Genomic DNA, 14,050 nt, shown 5'->3' with positions numbered 1-14,050 from the left:
TTAAGTGTTTCCACTATTTCTTCTCTGCACATGTCCAAAACATCTCAGCCTTGCTTCCCAAAATTGCCTCCCAAGATCCATAGCTACCAGTTAGGTGATCCCTGTTGAATAAGGGAGTTGTTTAAAAGTAAATGAATAAATGATTGGACAATCTAAATAAAGCCAAGCTGAAAATAAGTTTAGTACTTTTTGCTGTAAGGGAAAAAATGGTGGTGTTGCTCACACCCTGAAGCAGACTGATCCAAAGCCTGGGCCACAGTAGTTAAAGACTCGATCCATGCCAGAAATACTGACTAATTTAAAGTGGCACAGGACGCGTGATTTATTTAGTTTTTTTAGGGTTTTTTTAAGGGAATTAACCCTGGAAGATAAAATGTGAAGGTTAACATCTGCTGCCACCTGCTGGCTACAATGGCCAACTGCTATATTTAAATGTTCATTACTTGCGTCTACTTGCGTCTGTTATTAAAAAACACACACACAAAGAAAAAAAGTAACGAATCGCACATTTAAACTTCTGTGGCAGATTTTAGATGTATTTGGGAAACGTTTTACTTTCCAAATAAACCGACGGAAATACTGCGGTGGGCGGTGTCAGACGTCAACGGAAACGGAAGTGAATGAATGAAACGATGGCGATAGGTAACCTGTAACGTCTCCGTGCAACTGGGACGAGGTCAGAGTGAGTTTAGTTTTCACACTTTGTGGCTATTTTGTCCAAACTACGTCTTTAACAACTGCCTTCAACGAGTACATTACGTGCTGACGTTAGAAAGAATAAACATTAGCCTGACGGTGACTATTATAACTGCTGTAACGGTGACGTTTGTAAGCACGTCAGCTGGAAGTACCGCTGGATAAATTAACTGTAAGCCTGTACGCCCTCCCAGACCACCCTACTTTTGACACACAATGAGACAGTTTAGCCTCGCTCTCCTCCGCCACATCTCCTCATCCACTGCCCCCGCACTCACCGGGACGTGCCGCCTTCACAGAAGGTACTGCTTCAATGCTTCACGCCCTCAGTACCGGAGCATCGTCCCGCCTCACAGCTGCCAGCACACACGGACTGAAAGCACAGCAGCCAGCCAGCACATACAGGACCTGAGTGGGCCTGAGCAGAGACTGCTGAATAAACTTTATGACGGGCTGATCGGAGGACAGCGGGCGTCTTTGGCAGAGTGCATCACTTTGGTGGAGACCCAGCATCCCAGAAAGAAAGAGCTGGCCCAGGTGCTGCTGCAGAGGGTCCTGGCTTACAGGAGGGAGCAGGAGAGCCGTAATGGAGGGAAGCCAGTGGCCTTCAGAGTAGGTGTGTAGGCTTAAGTCTGTGGCGGTTGTCTGAACTCAGTTTTTCTTGTCTCTAAGTGTCCTTGAACCTAAAATGTATTAAAATAAGTACATTTAAACTAAGGCTACTGCCATTGTATCTGCATTATAACCTACAGATCACAGTGAAGCTATAAAGACACAAAACCTTCATATGAAGACTATTTTACAGCTGATGTTGTAAAATAGTTTCTCATAAAATAGTTTCTCACTTCACACTTTTTTTTTTTTACGATAAAAAACAAAGTCACAGCCAGTAAATATGTCCTAATGCTGAAATCCCCACCACAGTGTGGTGCATTTTCTGGGGGGATGAATTCTCTGAAATTTTCAGGCTTTGCAAAGATTGCAGTAGGCTTATTTGGACCCTTTTGTGTTTTAGTTCGGCCCCTGGGGCCTTATGTTTAACACACCTTGTAGTATAAACACGTCACCTCTCCCATGAATCCTTCATCAGACGGTTTCTGCAGCAGTGGCTCTGATGTTCTATGTGGTGCAAAGAAACAGTCACATAATTTTGCTTTCAGATTTCTTCAGACTTGACCCCAAAGGCAAGTGTGTTTTTAACACATGTCACAACCCGGCTCATAGGAAGTGACAATCAAGAGGGAGACCACACACAGGCAAAGGCTGTAAGACATATTTAATGAAATTAGGTAAAGCAACTTAAAGACCATTTAAAGGACATAACAGCCATAACTGAAACTTCCATGATGGGTGCCAGACAGAGAGAGCCAGAGCCCAAAACCAGTGACCTGCTGGTTCAGTCAAGGTGTCTTTATATACACTGGGACTGGCCTCTCAGGTGTGCTGCATCAATAATTGGGTCAGCTCCACCTACCTGCAAGAAACAGGTAACAGAAAAAGCAAAACACAAGGCCAGCCCACTGGCCGTCACACACAAAAAAAAGCTGCGTTAAAGCTGCGTTATTAAAGCTTTAAAGCTTTAAAAGCAGAAAGTAGAAACAATATTCAGATTATACTGTGTAGTTACTTTAACACATAAATTTAAATTAGGTTAGTAGAAATCAGCTCTTGGGGCTGTTTGGTGCCATCCATTACAGTTTAACCTCCTTCCCACAAGAATCATGACTACCATTTTTATGCAGATGATCCACAGTTGTACTTGTAACTTTCCTCTAATGATCTAACCTCTGTTCACAAACTAATAAGCTGCATTAATGACCTTAACTGGTGGATGTCTTAAAACCTTTTAGAACTGAGCAGAGACGAGACAGAAAAACCTGTTCATATTTATCATTCATTTCTCGTCACACAGTGAACAAGTCAGGCATCATTTTGGACAGTGATCTCACTTTTGATAACCAGATCAATAAGGTTACCTGTCACTTAAAAGTATATCTAAGGTTAGAAATTACTATTTCAGACTGACTCTGTGCATTTATATCACAAAGGTTAGATTATTTCAACACTCAAATCATCAATAGGCCGTCTTCAGCTTATCCAAAACACAGCAGCCAGAATCCTTACAGGTGCTTGGAAATTTGACCACATTATCCCAGTATTGAAGACCACTTCATTGGCTCTCATTACCATATAAAATCACTTCTGTAAGTTCACAAAGCTCTCACTGGTTTGGCCTTCCAGTACATGTCTGACAACTGAGTCAGACCTCTTAGGTCATCAGGTTCTTTTAACTGGTTCCGCAATCAGATCCAAGTAACCTGAAGGTGCGTTCAGTGACTGTGCTCTGCGTCTTTGGAACAAGCTGCCTGCTCACTTGAGATCAATTACATCTGTGCGTACATTCAATAACCGACTGATGTAATGGAATGTGCTACGTAAATAAAATTGTCATCGTCACGGTTTGTTGCAAACTGACGAGGTCTCTTTGATTTCTCAGGTCTGTCTGGACCCCCCGGAGCAGGAAAGTCCTCCTTCATCGAGGTGGTGGGGAAGATGTTGACAGGACGTGGACATAAAGTTGCAGTGCTGGCTGTCGACCCATCCTCCTGCACCACTGGGGGTAACCTCTGACACGTTTTATTATTATTATTACACGTATTATTTTGAGCTTTACAGCGCGCAGGGAAATGTTATGTAATGTTTAAAGATGCTGGCTTTAGGTTTAGGGAATATTGTGCTGTTTATGTCTGGCTGTATTAAAGTGCTTTTTTTGATTTGTGTATAAACATACGATGACGGAGATAAATGTTCATATCGGTCAAAGTTTCAAATAACGAGGTATGTGCACATGAGCAGACTGTTCCTTTCTGCTCTTGGTGTAAAGTCACTGAGCAGGGATCTCTTTAACACGACCATTTCAGGTGCAGAGCCCCGCCCACCTGCTGTTCAAAATTGTTTGCAAAGGGCAGCAGAAAGTTGTCTAACACAGGTGGTGGCTTTAAAGAGAGAGAAGTTAAAACTGCTTGCTTTAAACCATTTATTTTCCATAAATGAATCAGGCTATTTTTATTTGAGAGAATATAAAATATAGAGCAGGAAACAAGCAGAATAGGTCCCCTTTGAATAGGCTGAAATCACTGAGTAATTACAAGCAGCACCGCACAGTAAAACTGCTGCCAAGTGACTCATCCCTCTTGCTGCAGGGTCTCTGATGGGCGATAAGACTCGTATGACTGAGCTCTCAAGAGACATGAACGCCTTCATCAGGCCATCGCCGACCTCGGGAACACTCGGAGGTGTCACCAGAACAACCAACGAGGCCATTGTTCTCTGTGAGGGAGCAGGTTACGACATCGTCCTTGTGGAGACTGTAGGTAAGATGCTGTGACGCGAACCCTTGGAGTAAGCGTGTTAAAGCCATAATCTCAGCAAGTATTTGTTCTTCTGCTTGTACTAAGTTTTTTTTTTTTTAATGCAAACATAATTTGTTCAGTGTGATGTCTGATAGCAGCGCCAGTCATCAGGCACCTGCTCTGCATCTCCAGGCTAAAATTTATTCACTGTGAGTGCTCTGAAGTTTGTGAAAGCTCATGATTATTCATCAGCTTTCATGATTTTTGAATGACTGAGCAAGTCCTCACCAGGACCAGCTTTCCTTTAAATTCTTTAGATTTTCTATATTATTTTGGTAAACAAGTTCTAATGTGGTGCTGACAACGCAAACGCAGGCAAATATTTAGTGTGACTGTCGGATGTATCATTTGAAAAGCATGAGGCTGTATAAGACTGTAGATTTAGTTTCAGATGAGAGGATACTGTGTCGTATCAAACTTCGTCGTGTTATCAGTCAGCAGTGATCGTTAAACTAGTCCTCTTTTTTTTTGTTTTTCCTCCAGGAGTCGGCCAGTCAGAGTTCGCAGTGGCAGACATGGTTGACATGTTTGTGTTGCTGATTCCACCAGCAGGGGGCGATGAACTCCAGGTCAGTGAAAACAAGCCTGCTTCAGCTCATCTGTGGAGCTGGAACAAAGTAATTTGTGCTAATGTGTAGGGGAATAAAACCAGTTTTTGATTGAGCTGCTGTCATTTATCAGCCGCTGATTATCTGATATCAACGATCTTTAAATTCATCAGAATTATAAAACCTAAACTAAATGACCTAATGAATATATTTATGAAGCACTGTTTATAAGCAAAAGCAGATTGTGTGTTCACATTTTTTTTGTAAAGATAAACATGCTCACAATAACTATATGCTCGCCACTTAATTAATTAGGAAAATGATTCACTTCATTAGCCTTCCTCATGATGATTAATGCTACAGTGATTATGGTGGGACAGTACGTAGCTGAAGTGGCATTTGTTTTAATTAAAATAACTATTGGTAATGTGGAAACACTCGCACATGAACACATGAGGAAAGCAGCACACTTCAATTCATTCCAGTAAATTAGTGCTTAATAATCTACCTGTGTTACTCAGAGTCAAAATGTACAGTTAGCTCATGGTCTACACATACCACCGTATATTTTTATATAGGTATGAGATTATTTGAGCTAACCTAACTATATCAGAGGTGTTGTAATGTGCAAAAGTTTCATTTCTTTAAGTGGTCATGAGCAATATTTCTCCAGGCTTTCTGAAGGACTTTCAAAGTTTTTCTTTGCTTTTTCAGTCCAGTTCTCATACCTGGGGTTAGGGTTAAGGGTTGGCCATTTACTTTAGCACAGTTCTGTACAGAAAGAAAATATTTATACAATTAGATTCCATCTATCTTTGGATATCGACTGCAAAAATCAGCCATGTTGAATGGAAAGAAAGTCTTAAGACTTTTAAAGTCTCAGGCTTGAAAACACTTGACCGCAGCTCCATGCAGGAGCCTTGAGGAGCTCAGGCATCAGGCAGCGTTTTCATCGTTTAATCATCCTCCTCTCTAATGACAAAATCTCTGTTCAGGGCATCAAGAGGGGCATAATCGAAAGGGCCGAGTTGGTCGTGGTGACAAAGTCAGACGGAGACCTGGTGGTGCCGGCCAGGAGGATCCAGGCGGAATACACCAGCGCACTCAAACTGCTCAGGAGACAGTCCAAATCCTGGAACCCTAAGGTGTGTGTAGTGATGCAATGATGCAAGGAGTCGGTAACAAGGATTTGGTGGTGTTTGGTGTTTGCCCTGCTGGGCAGCTGCAGCACATGGACCCAACAAGATATCCCACAGAGAGGTCAGCTGACCCAGGAGGAGGAGGAGTGTGGGGGTGGGTCATCATAACATCACGGCATCAGTGCTGCAGTGTCCCACCTCACCCGCTCGCCTGGCTAGCCCTGTCCCTTTGTTTTCCCAGCCCAGTGCTGCATCTGCCCACCGGGCAAGCAGCCAGAAAGCACCCCCACCTACCAGCCCTTATTACCCCCACCCCCCGCTCCCAATGCACTGGATACTCGGCTGCTGTGTCATGCATTTCACTGATTAGAAAAGTGCTCGTTCTCATAAAATCTGATAGGCTTCTCTTACAGCTCCTCTCTCTTTATGCTTCACGCTCGCCTTTGTTGTGCATATTCGTGTCTGTTTCCCGACTGTATGGCAGAGATTTAGTCTCTTGCTCTGCTTTGTGTGGCACTATGATTTGACATAAATACTATTTTGACTTGATGATTAAATTCTTGGTGGCATGTGAGGTGACTTTTATGGTTCTCTTCACAATCACTTAATCGTTTGGTCTATGTTATGTAGGAAATTGCAAAAGGTAAATGGTCCCAGAGTTCAGAAGCAAATTAAATTAAATGTAATCTTTGTTGTCCATCCAACAACCCAAAACCCCCAAAGACTGATTACACTGATGTCATCAGAAAAAAAATGGCAAACCTCAGATTTTGGACTGTGAAACTAGAAAAAGGTTTTAGACATGTTGCTTAAAAAACGATTACATTCATATACACAGTGCATGCACATCATGAATTAACTGTGATTAATCACATTTTTGGAAACCTGCGCTTAGTTTTACTAGTCACACCCAGCGCTGGTTATTGCCAGACTGGCTGCATCAAGAAATCACTTAAACAGACTCTGTCTGATAAAGTGAAGCCGGCTAAAAGATCTCAAAGAGCAACACAATCTAAAGAAACTAAAAACAGCTGAGAGATAAATTTGTTGATATCTATTAGTCTGGAAAGAGTTACAAAGCTGTTTATAAGGCTTCAGGACTTATAACCACAGTGAGAGCCAATATTCACAAATGGAGAAAACTTGGAACAGTGGTGAACCTTTCCAGGAGTGACCGGCCTACCAAAATTACTCCAAGAGCTCATCGAGGACTCAGCCAGGAGGTCACAGAACAACCCAGAACAACATTCGGAGAACCGCAGGCCTCACATGTCTCAGTTCATGTCAGAGTTCATGATTCAACATGAGTCTGGGCAAAAAAGGCAACCATGAGAGAGTTCAAGGTGAAAACCACTGCTGACACAAAAAGAACACAAAGGGGCTTGTCTCACATCGCTGCATTGTCGAAGTCTCAAATCCAAGTGAGATTCTTTGGCGTGACCTTAAAAAGGCCGTTCATGCTCGAAAACCCTGCAATGTGTCTGAATTAAAACAACACTGCAAATAAGAGTGAGACGAAATCCCTCCACAGCGATGTGAAAGACTCATCGCCAGTTATTACAAACACTTGATTGCGGCTCTTACTACCAAGCCAGGAACAACCAGTTATCAGGTTTAGGGGGCAAATACTTTATCACATAGGGCCGCACAGGTTTGGATAACTTTTTTCCCATCTTATAAACAAAATCATCGCTTAAAAACTGCATATTGTATTTACTCAGGTTATCCTCGTCTAATAATAAAATGTGTTTCATGATCTAAATAATGCAGGTTTGACAAATATACAAAAAAAAATAGAAATCAGGAACACTATGATTTTATGTCTCTGCTCTTTCGTATTTCCAATTTTATTTTGGTGCTTTTAGATTTAAATGTTGTTTCAGATGAGTTTTAAATCCCTTTTTGTAACTTCTAATATTGGGTTTGTAAGATTAGATAGATTAATTTTGATTTCAGTTTGAGCTTCAAGGCTACTTTATTGTAAAACCAGGAGACGGACAGACCGACGTCTTTGAATGGCATTTCCAAGACATGTTGTGTTAACACAAATCTATTTTAGATGTCACGAGAGCCGTAGGGTTATTGAAGCTTTCTTTGTTCCCTGGTGTTTTTAGAAATGCGATACAAAATTCCTCAAGTGCCTCTTTAAGAGCTGTTACATCCAGATTACAAGAAGCTTGTTTTTCCTCTCAGCTTTTAGTGGCTTCTTGATGATTTCTTACGGAGGAACAATGAGAGTGGCTTTAAAGCTTTCAATGCTGCGACCAGCGGAAACAAAACCAATGTCACGGAGACGAATATTAGAAAGATTTGTGTAACACCTGAAAACCTGGAGAACTACAAGCATTTGTGTAACTAGATACCAGCAGAGGTAAGGCGGTCTGTGAATGTATTAAGTAGTTTTAAAAAGATCATTTATATGAGAGAATATGCTGTAAGTACAGTAAGTCACATGATCTTTCTTCTTCTCACCTTAACGTTGTAACTGGAACATGTGTAAGTGGATTTTGATCACAGCTGCCATTTATATTCTGAGCTGTTTAAGTGACTCAGATTTGTTTATCACTTCATTTAATAGAAGACGGCAATGAAAGGATCTGCACATCTGAATGGAGCTTTGTGTCTTCCTGTAAACCTGGAGCCCGCTTTCAACAAACTCAATGTTACTCTGAATTTCATCATGCGCTCTCGGATCTGCATTAAGCTTTGAGGAGAGACGTGCAGCCGAAGTACTAAACACATAAGTGACATTTATCCTCGGATTGCCTGCGTGAACAAGGTGTTAAGGACAGACGACTGCTTGATATTTGCGTAGTGACTTGACAGCTTCTTGTAGGCTGGAGGTGCACTGAAAGGAAAAAACCTTAAATGCAGAACTCCCAGACTCTGATGCATTTACCGCATCCAAAATGTTCTCTTAATGATCGCGGGGGTGGGGGGGGTGGGGGGGCGCTTAATGCAGTTTTAAAGCCTGTCTTCGGTTAAACCTTTATTTCTAATAATAACCTCTACATTTATTGTGTATTGTAGGAAGCTCAGGTTGGCTTTTCCCAAGAAGACTTCCTGTTCAGCAGTCTGTACTGGTGAACCGGTAACCTGCTCAGGATTTAATCATCACTGGCATTTGAAAAACGTCAATGTAAATGTGCCACGGTTGGCTCAGCAGTGCATGTTGCACTTGTAGTTGAAAAATAAAACATTAAAGCTGAAGTCGACAGGAAAAAATGAGACATTTTAAAACATAAAAACACACATGTATCGGTATATCAAAGTGAACGTATAAACATATCCGTTGGTCGCATGGGGACGAGCTCTGGTTTGTTTTCCCACCCCGGCGTGGTTTGTTTGGGGAGACGTGGTGGTGGTCCCCCATCCAAGCTCAGTCAGACCCAACTAACAGGTGTATGCAAAAGACCTTCCTGTAGCCAGATGTGCAGGTATGCATGCATGCAGAGAAGACAAAGTGCAGCAACTGTCCGTAAAACTAATGGAAATCCTGCAACGGGCTGAATGTTTTCATGTGAACTATCTAATAATTTTCATTTCATTTTGACTTTATTTTGACTTCAGTTTAGTTGCAGTTAGTTTTCAGAGAAGTATTTCTTACTGCACTTGTTTAGTTTTTATTAGTTTCAGTCTTTTTATTATTTTAAGGAAAATGTTTGTCAAAAAATTTAAAAAATTACAGAACGAGAGAAACACAAAACATTTCAAATGCGGTTGTCTCACAGTCTTGTAGACGCCCTGAGTTTCAGTAAACACATTCATCAATGCCTCGGCATTTTCACCAAGCTAACAGATGCTGAAGCTAAAGATAGTTCCTCTGTTTTTATTTTAGTTAGTTTTCCAAGTTCACAAAATTGTTTCAGTTCACTTCTTGGGGCAATCGTGGTTCAAGAGTTGGCAGTTCGTCTTGTAATCGGAAGGTTGCCGGTTCGATCCCCAGCTCTGACAGTCTAGGTCAGTGGTTCTTAACCTTGTTGGAGGTACCGAACCCCACCAGTTTCATATGCGCATTCACTGAACCCCTCTTTAGTGAAAAATAAAATATGATTTTTTTTCAAATTCAAGACATACATATGGGATATTGGTGCACAAAATGAGCCGTGCATGTCACGGTGGAGGCTCTGCCGAACCCCTGAGACCGACTCACCGAACCCCTAGGGTTTGATCGAACCCAGGTTAAGAACCACTGGTCTAGGTCCTTGTGTCTTTGGGCAAGACGCTTCATCCATTGCCTACTGGTGGTGGTCAGAGGGCCTGGTGGCGCCAGTGTCCGGCAGCCTCGCCTCTGTCAGTGCGCCCCAGGGTGGCTGTGGCTACAATGTAGCTTACCATCACCAGTGTGTGAATGTGTGGATGACTGAATATAGTGTAAAGCGCTATAAAAATACAGGCCATTTTAAAGGCCATTTCATTTTTTTTCCAAACAGCCCACATCTTACCAGCATCCAGATCTGTTGATTTGTATTAAAAATTAAAAAACAAAATCCTCCACTGTTCAGCTGTCATGAAGAGAGGAAACTGCCATAGAAGTCTAAAGTATACGGAGCTGTAAATGTGCTTTTTGATACTGTTTAACATTAGATTCAATGGGGATTGTTTCGGTTTTGGGATCAGCCTCAAGTGGCCATTAGTGGAACTGCGGTTTTTGGCTCTCTTACTTAACCTTTCAGCTCTGGAACCATTCAGCTTTCTTAAACATACTCTTCCAGAGATCTGAACTTACCTCTGGCAGCGGCCGTCATTTTTGTGCTACTGACATGACCTTGAAATGAAAATGATGATTTGCTTTAAAGACTTCATGACATACAGGAGGCATAAAAATCCATTTACAATATAAAACTTTCTCTGTTCTGTATATTTTGCTGTGACTTTGAAACGCTCATTTTGAACAGCTGAATCATGAATCTTCCCACCCCTCACCTTCTCCACCCACAGGTGGTGCGGGCTTCCTCGCAAACCTTCGAGGGCATCCCAGAGGTCTGGGCCAAGATGGAGGCATACCGGGAGGCCGCGCTGGCCAGCGGTGAGCTGCAGGGCAGGCGGACGGCCCAGCAGAAGGTGTGGATGTGGAGTCTGATCCAGGAGAGCGTCCTGTGCCATTTCCAAAATCACCCCGGTGTCAGAGAAGCTCTACCCCACCTCGAGGAGAGGGTCACCAAAGGAGCCATCTCTCCAGGACTGGCTGCTGACCTGCTTCTCAGAGCCTTTTCTTCATCCTCTTCATCACAGTAATCACTGGGACTGCACTGTCAGATAAGGAACAGATAGCTGATCAGGGTCACTCACTGAAAAGGAGAGCGAGAAAATGACCTTGGCTCTGCGGTTTGCACAAAAAGACTCGATCTCTGCTCTTTTAACACACGATTTAAAAATTTAAATACGTGAGAGTCACCCCCCGTCTACAGAGGCTTCGCTTTCTGATTGCTTTCATCCAAGTCAGAAGAGCAGGAAGAGCGCTGACAGTCGTCATTTCTCGTCAGCGTCTTCGAAACGTGCTCGCGTTTGGCAAAAATGAGACGCGTTTTATTTGAGCTGCGAGAAGTGAAACGCGGAAGCGACCGTCTCTTTTGGACACTACGGACAAGTTTTAACGAGATCAGTGAAGGAGGATTCAAAAGTCGTGTGGTTGCAGTTGAAGAATAGTTTGAGCGGTATCTTTCACTATTATGAACGGCGTGTTACAGTAAAGCTGTGACTCGTTCCTCACGATCAGTAATACCAGTAATAACAGCCTATTTGTGAGCCACAAAGCGTCAATGAAAGGATCGGGCTTGGGTAGAATCGATTTAGTTAGGGCCCCGTGTTTCTGTTGCTGAACTACTGAAGATGTTGCTCTAATAACAGTTTTTCCTCAGGAAAGCATCGAGGCTTTGAATCTGTGTTTTTCTTTTTTTGTTTGTTTTTTAATCCACTGTTTGGTTTCTATTAAAGAACAATTTGAATCTTAAGTGGACAAGTGAATTACATTAAATCTGCCGGCGCAGTTGGCCGAGCTCTTCTACCGCTGCGTGTTTGCTCACGATATGAAAAAGGGCCGAGTGATTAATGTTACCTCTACGAATATTAGCCCTGAGATTTGTCAGAGATTTAATGACATTTCTTTTCGGCTCTCCGGAGCCAGAAATGTCAGCGCTGGGCTTCGTCTGAATGACTCAGCTGTACGGTTGCTTCGAATTCAGGCAAAACACACTTTAATATTTCCAGAATTAAGTTCATACTGCGCTGCGCTCCCGGACACCACCGGAGGACTGAACACAAAGAGAAGTCACGCACTCATAACGCCGGTGCAGCTACTTTATTACTTTATTATTTAAAGAGGCTTCTGCAGCTGCTTTATTCAGGGACCCCGCAGCAGACGCCGGTATCAGCGGCATATTCTTATACAGTCTAATCTATACACAGAGTATTTCCCACCCATTATGCATTCGTAGGCTGCACCTGTTATTTTTAGTGTCTGTTAATCCGTCAGCTATTCTTTTTTTAATATATAAACTTATGTAAACGTACACATCATAATTTCCAGACTCCAAACTGACATCTGAAGACTGAAGGAAAGCCTGGCTGTGGCCTCCAGTTTAAGTCCAGGAGCCACAAATTAAGTTTCTCCTGTAGGGTTGTAAGTGTTCTTTAAACCAGAAGAAAATGTGAGATTATGCGAGTCACATAAAGTTCAAATCCAGTTTGTTGATTCGATTTTCTGAATTCGCACACTGGAGTATTGTCTTCAACCCACCGGGCGAGCAGGTGTGTGAATGCGATGACTCGAGAACTAGGCGACGTAGGATTTTCAAATTGATGCCATAGGTGCATCTACTAAAAATCTCAGATGAGTTCAAATCCCGGTGACCTCAATCTAAAGGTCAAGGTCAGAGGTCAAGTTTTCTGGAAGTCTAAAGAATCCCTTTCGTAACATTCTTGTCCCAGGTTGCCCTGTCTCCTTATCCTCTCTTTCTTCTTCTCTTCCTCTCCATCGCTACCCACCGGTTGTGGCAGATGGCCGCCTGTCCCTGAGCCTGCTTCTGTCAGATGTTTCCTCGCTCACGGGGAGTCGTGTGATTGTTGGGGTTTTTTCTCTAATACTGTAGAATCGTTACCTTACAGTGTAAAACCCCCTGAGCTCACTGAAAATGCCAAGAAATGCTAAAACAAAAATATATCTATGAGATATAAAATAAAACATAAGAAGTCGGCAGGCTGTTTGGTTTCTGTAACCATCATAGTCCAACAGTCGAGGCTGTCAACACAATGATGTTGAAGAACTCCCTTGTGTTTGTCCCGTTGGTCTAATTATGAGATTGTGTACACGTGGCATTAAATTTGTGTAAACTTGCTGGTACTTCTGACACACAGTAAGTAACTTAAACTGGTATTGAGAACTTATTACGTTTTGCATTATGGGCTGGTTCTTATATAGCACTTTTCTACTTGAGCACTAAAAGCAGTTTTTACAACACAAGCATTTTTTAGTACATCCAAGTCCTTTCTATCCAACATTCACACTTCAATGAACGCATCGGGATCATCATCATCTTGGCACGCAGAGCTGGAGCAGCCAGGAATTGAACCCCCGACCTTTCAATTAGTAGATGTCCTGCTCGACCTCCTGAACCACAGCCACTCTAAGCTTACAGCACCTGGTATTCCCAGGCGGTCCATCCAAGTACTAACCGGGCCCGACCCTTGCTCAGTGTCCGAGATCAGGCGTGCTCAAGGAGGTAGGATTGTAATCCTGCTGGAACAAGATCCTGGGTTCAGATCCAACAGTTTTTCAGTGTGGAGTTTGGATGTTCCTCTCCGTGCCTGAGGGAGGTCTTTCCAGGTAATCAGGCTGCTCTTCCCAAAAAGACAAGCATATGGAAGCTTGTTTCTACCACTGGGCAGATAAAACAGGTCATCTATTAGTCAAAATTTCAACTCACCCAGAAGTTAGACTCATTAAGTCAACATTTTGCAATAATAACTTGAAATTTTCACTCATCTCTCATGAAAATTTCCAGTCTGTCTAATGCTCTGTATTGCAAGTTTTATGAAAATGTATTTTTGATGAGGCATTGTCACCCCTGTTATTGGCATAGTTTTGCAGATCATAAATCGAATTGGACAATGACTAAAGCCAAGGTCATTAGAGTCTTTATAAAATCAGTTTTTATCATTTGATAAATCAGAAAAATATGAATAAATGTTCATAAATCAGTGTCTGAATGCTGTATAAATAAAATGCATCTGTTAAAAAAAAAAAAAGCAGCTT

The 14,050-nt window shown here is 42.3% G+C and overlaps 1 protein-coding gene across 1 annotated transcript; it reads left to right on the top strand.

Moving 5' to 3' along the window:
- Positions 1-585: 585 nt before the first annotated feature.
- Positions 586-11,750, top strand: mmaa (metabolism of cobalamin associated A). Its single transcript, XM_006796055.3, has 6 exons — positions 586-1,312; positions 3,194-3,316; positions 3,900-4,070; positions 4,593-4,678; positions 5,653-5,802; positions 10,738-11,750. Exons 1-6 carry the CDS (start codon positions 913-915, stop codon positions 11,032-11,034), a joined length of 1,227 nt encoding a protein of 408 aa, XP_006796118.2. The 5' UTR covers positions 586-912; the 3' UTR covers positions 11,035-11,750.
- Positions 11,751-14,050: the final 2,300 nt, after the last annotated feature.

Source organism: Neolamprologus brichardi, chromosome 6, assembly GCF_056152115.1.
Source record: "Neolamprologus brichardi isolate AB-2024 chromosome 6, ASM5615211v1, whole genome shotgun sequence".
Classification (NCBI taxonomy): Eukaryota; Metazoa; Chordata; class Actinopteri; order Cichliformes; family Cichlidae; genus Neolamprologus; species Neolamprologus brichardi.
Note: the sequence above shows the minus strand (reverse complement) of the source record. Positions and strands in the feature narration are given on the sequence as shown.

What these genes read in the sequence shown, in the direction of transcription:
- mmaa (XM_006796055.3), top strand. Translation starts at nt 913, where the DNA reads ATGAGACAGTTTAGCCTCGCTCTCCTCCGCCACATCTCCTCATCCACT. An exon ending in GCCAGTGGCCTTCAGAGTAG is followed by an intron (nt 1,313 to 3,193) that starts GTGTGTAGGCTT and finishes TTGATTTCTCAG; the next exon opens with GTCTGTCTGGACCCCCCGGA. An exon ending in CCAAATCCTGGAACCCTAAG is followed by an intron (nt 5,803 to 10,737) that starts GTGTGTGTAGTG and finishes CTCCACCCACAG; the next exon opens with GTGGTGCGGGCTTCCTCGCA.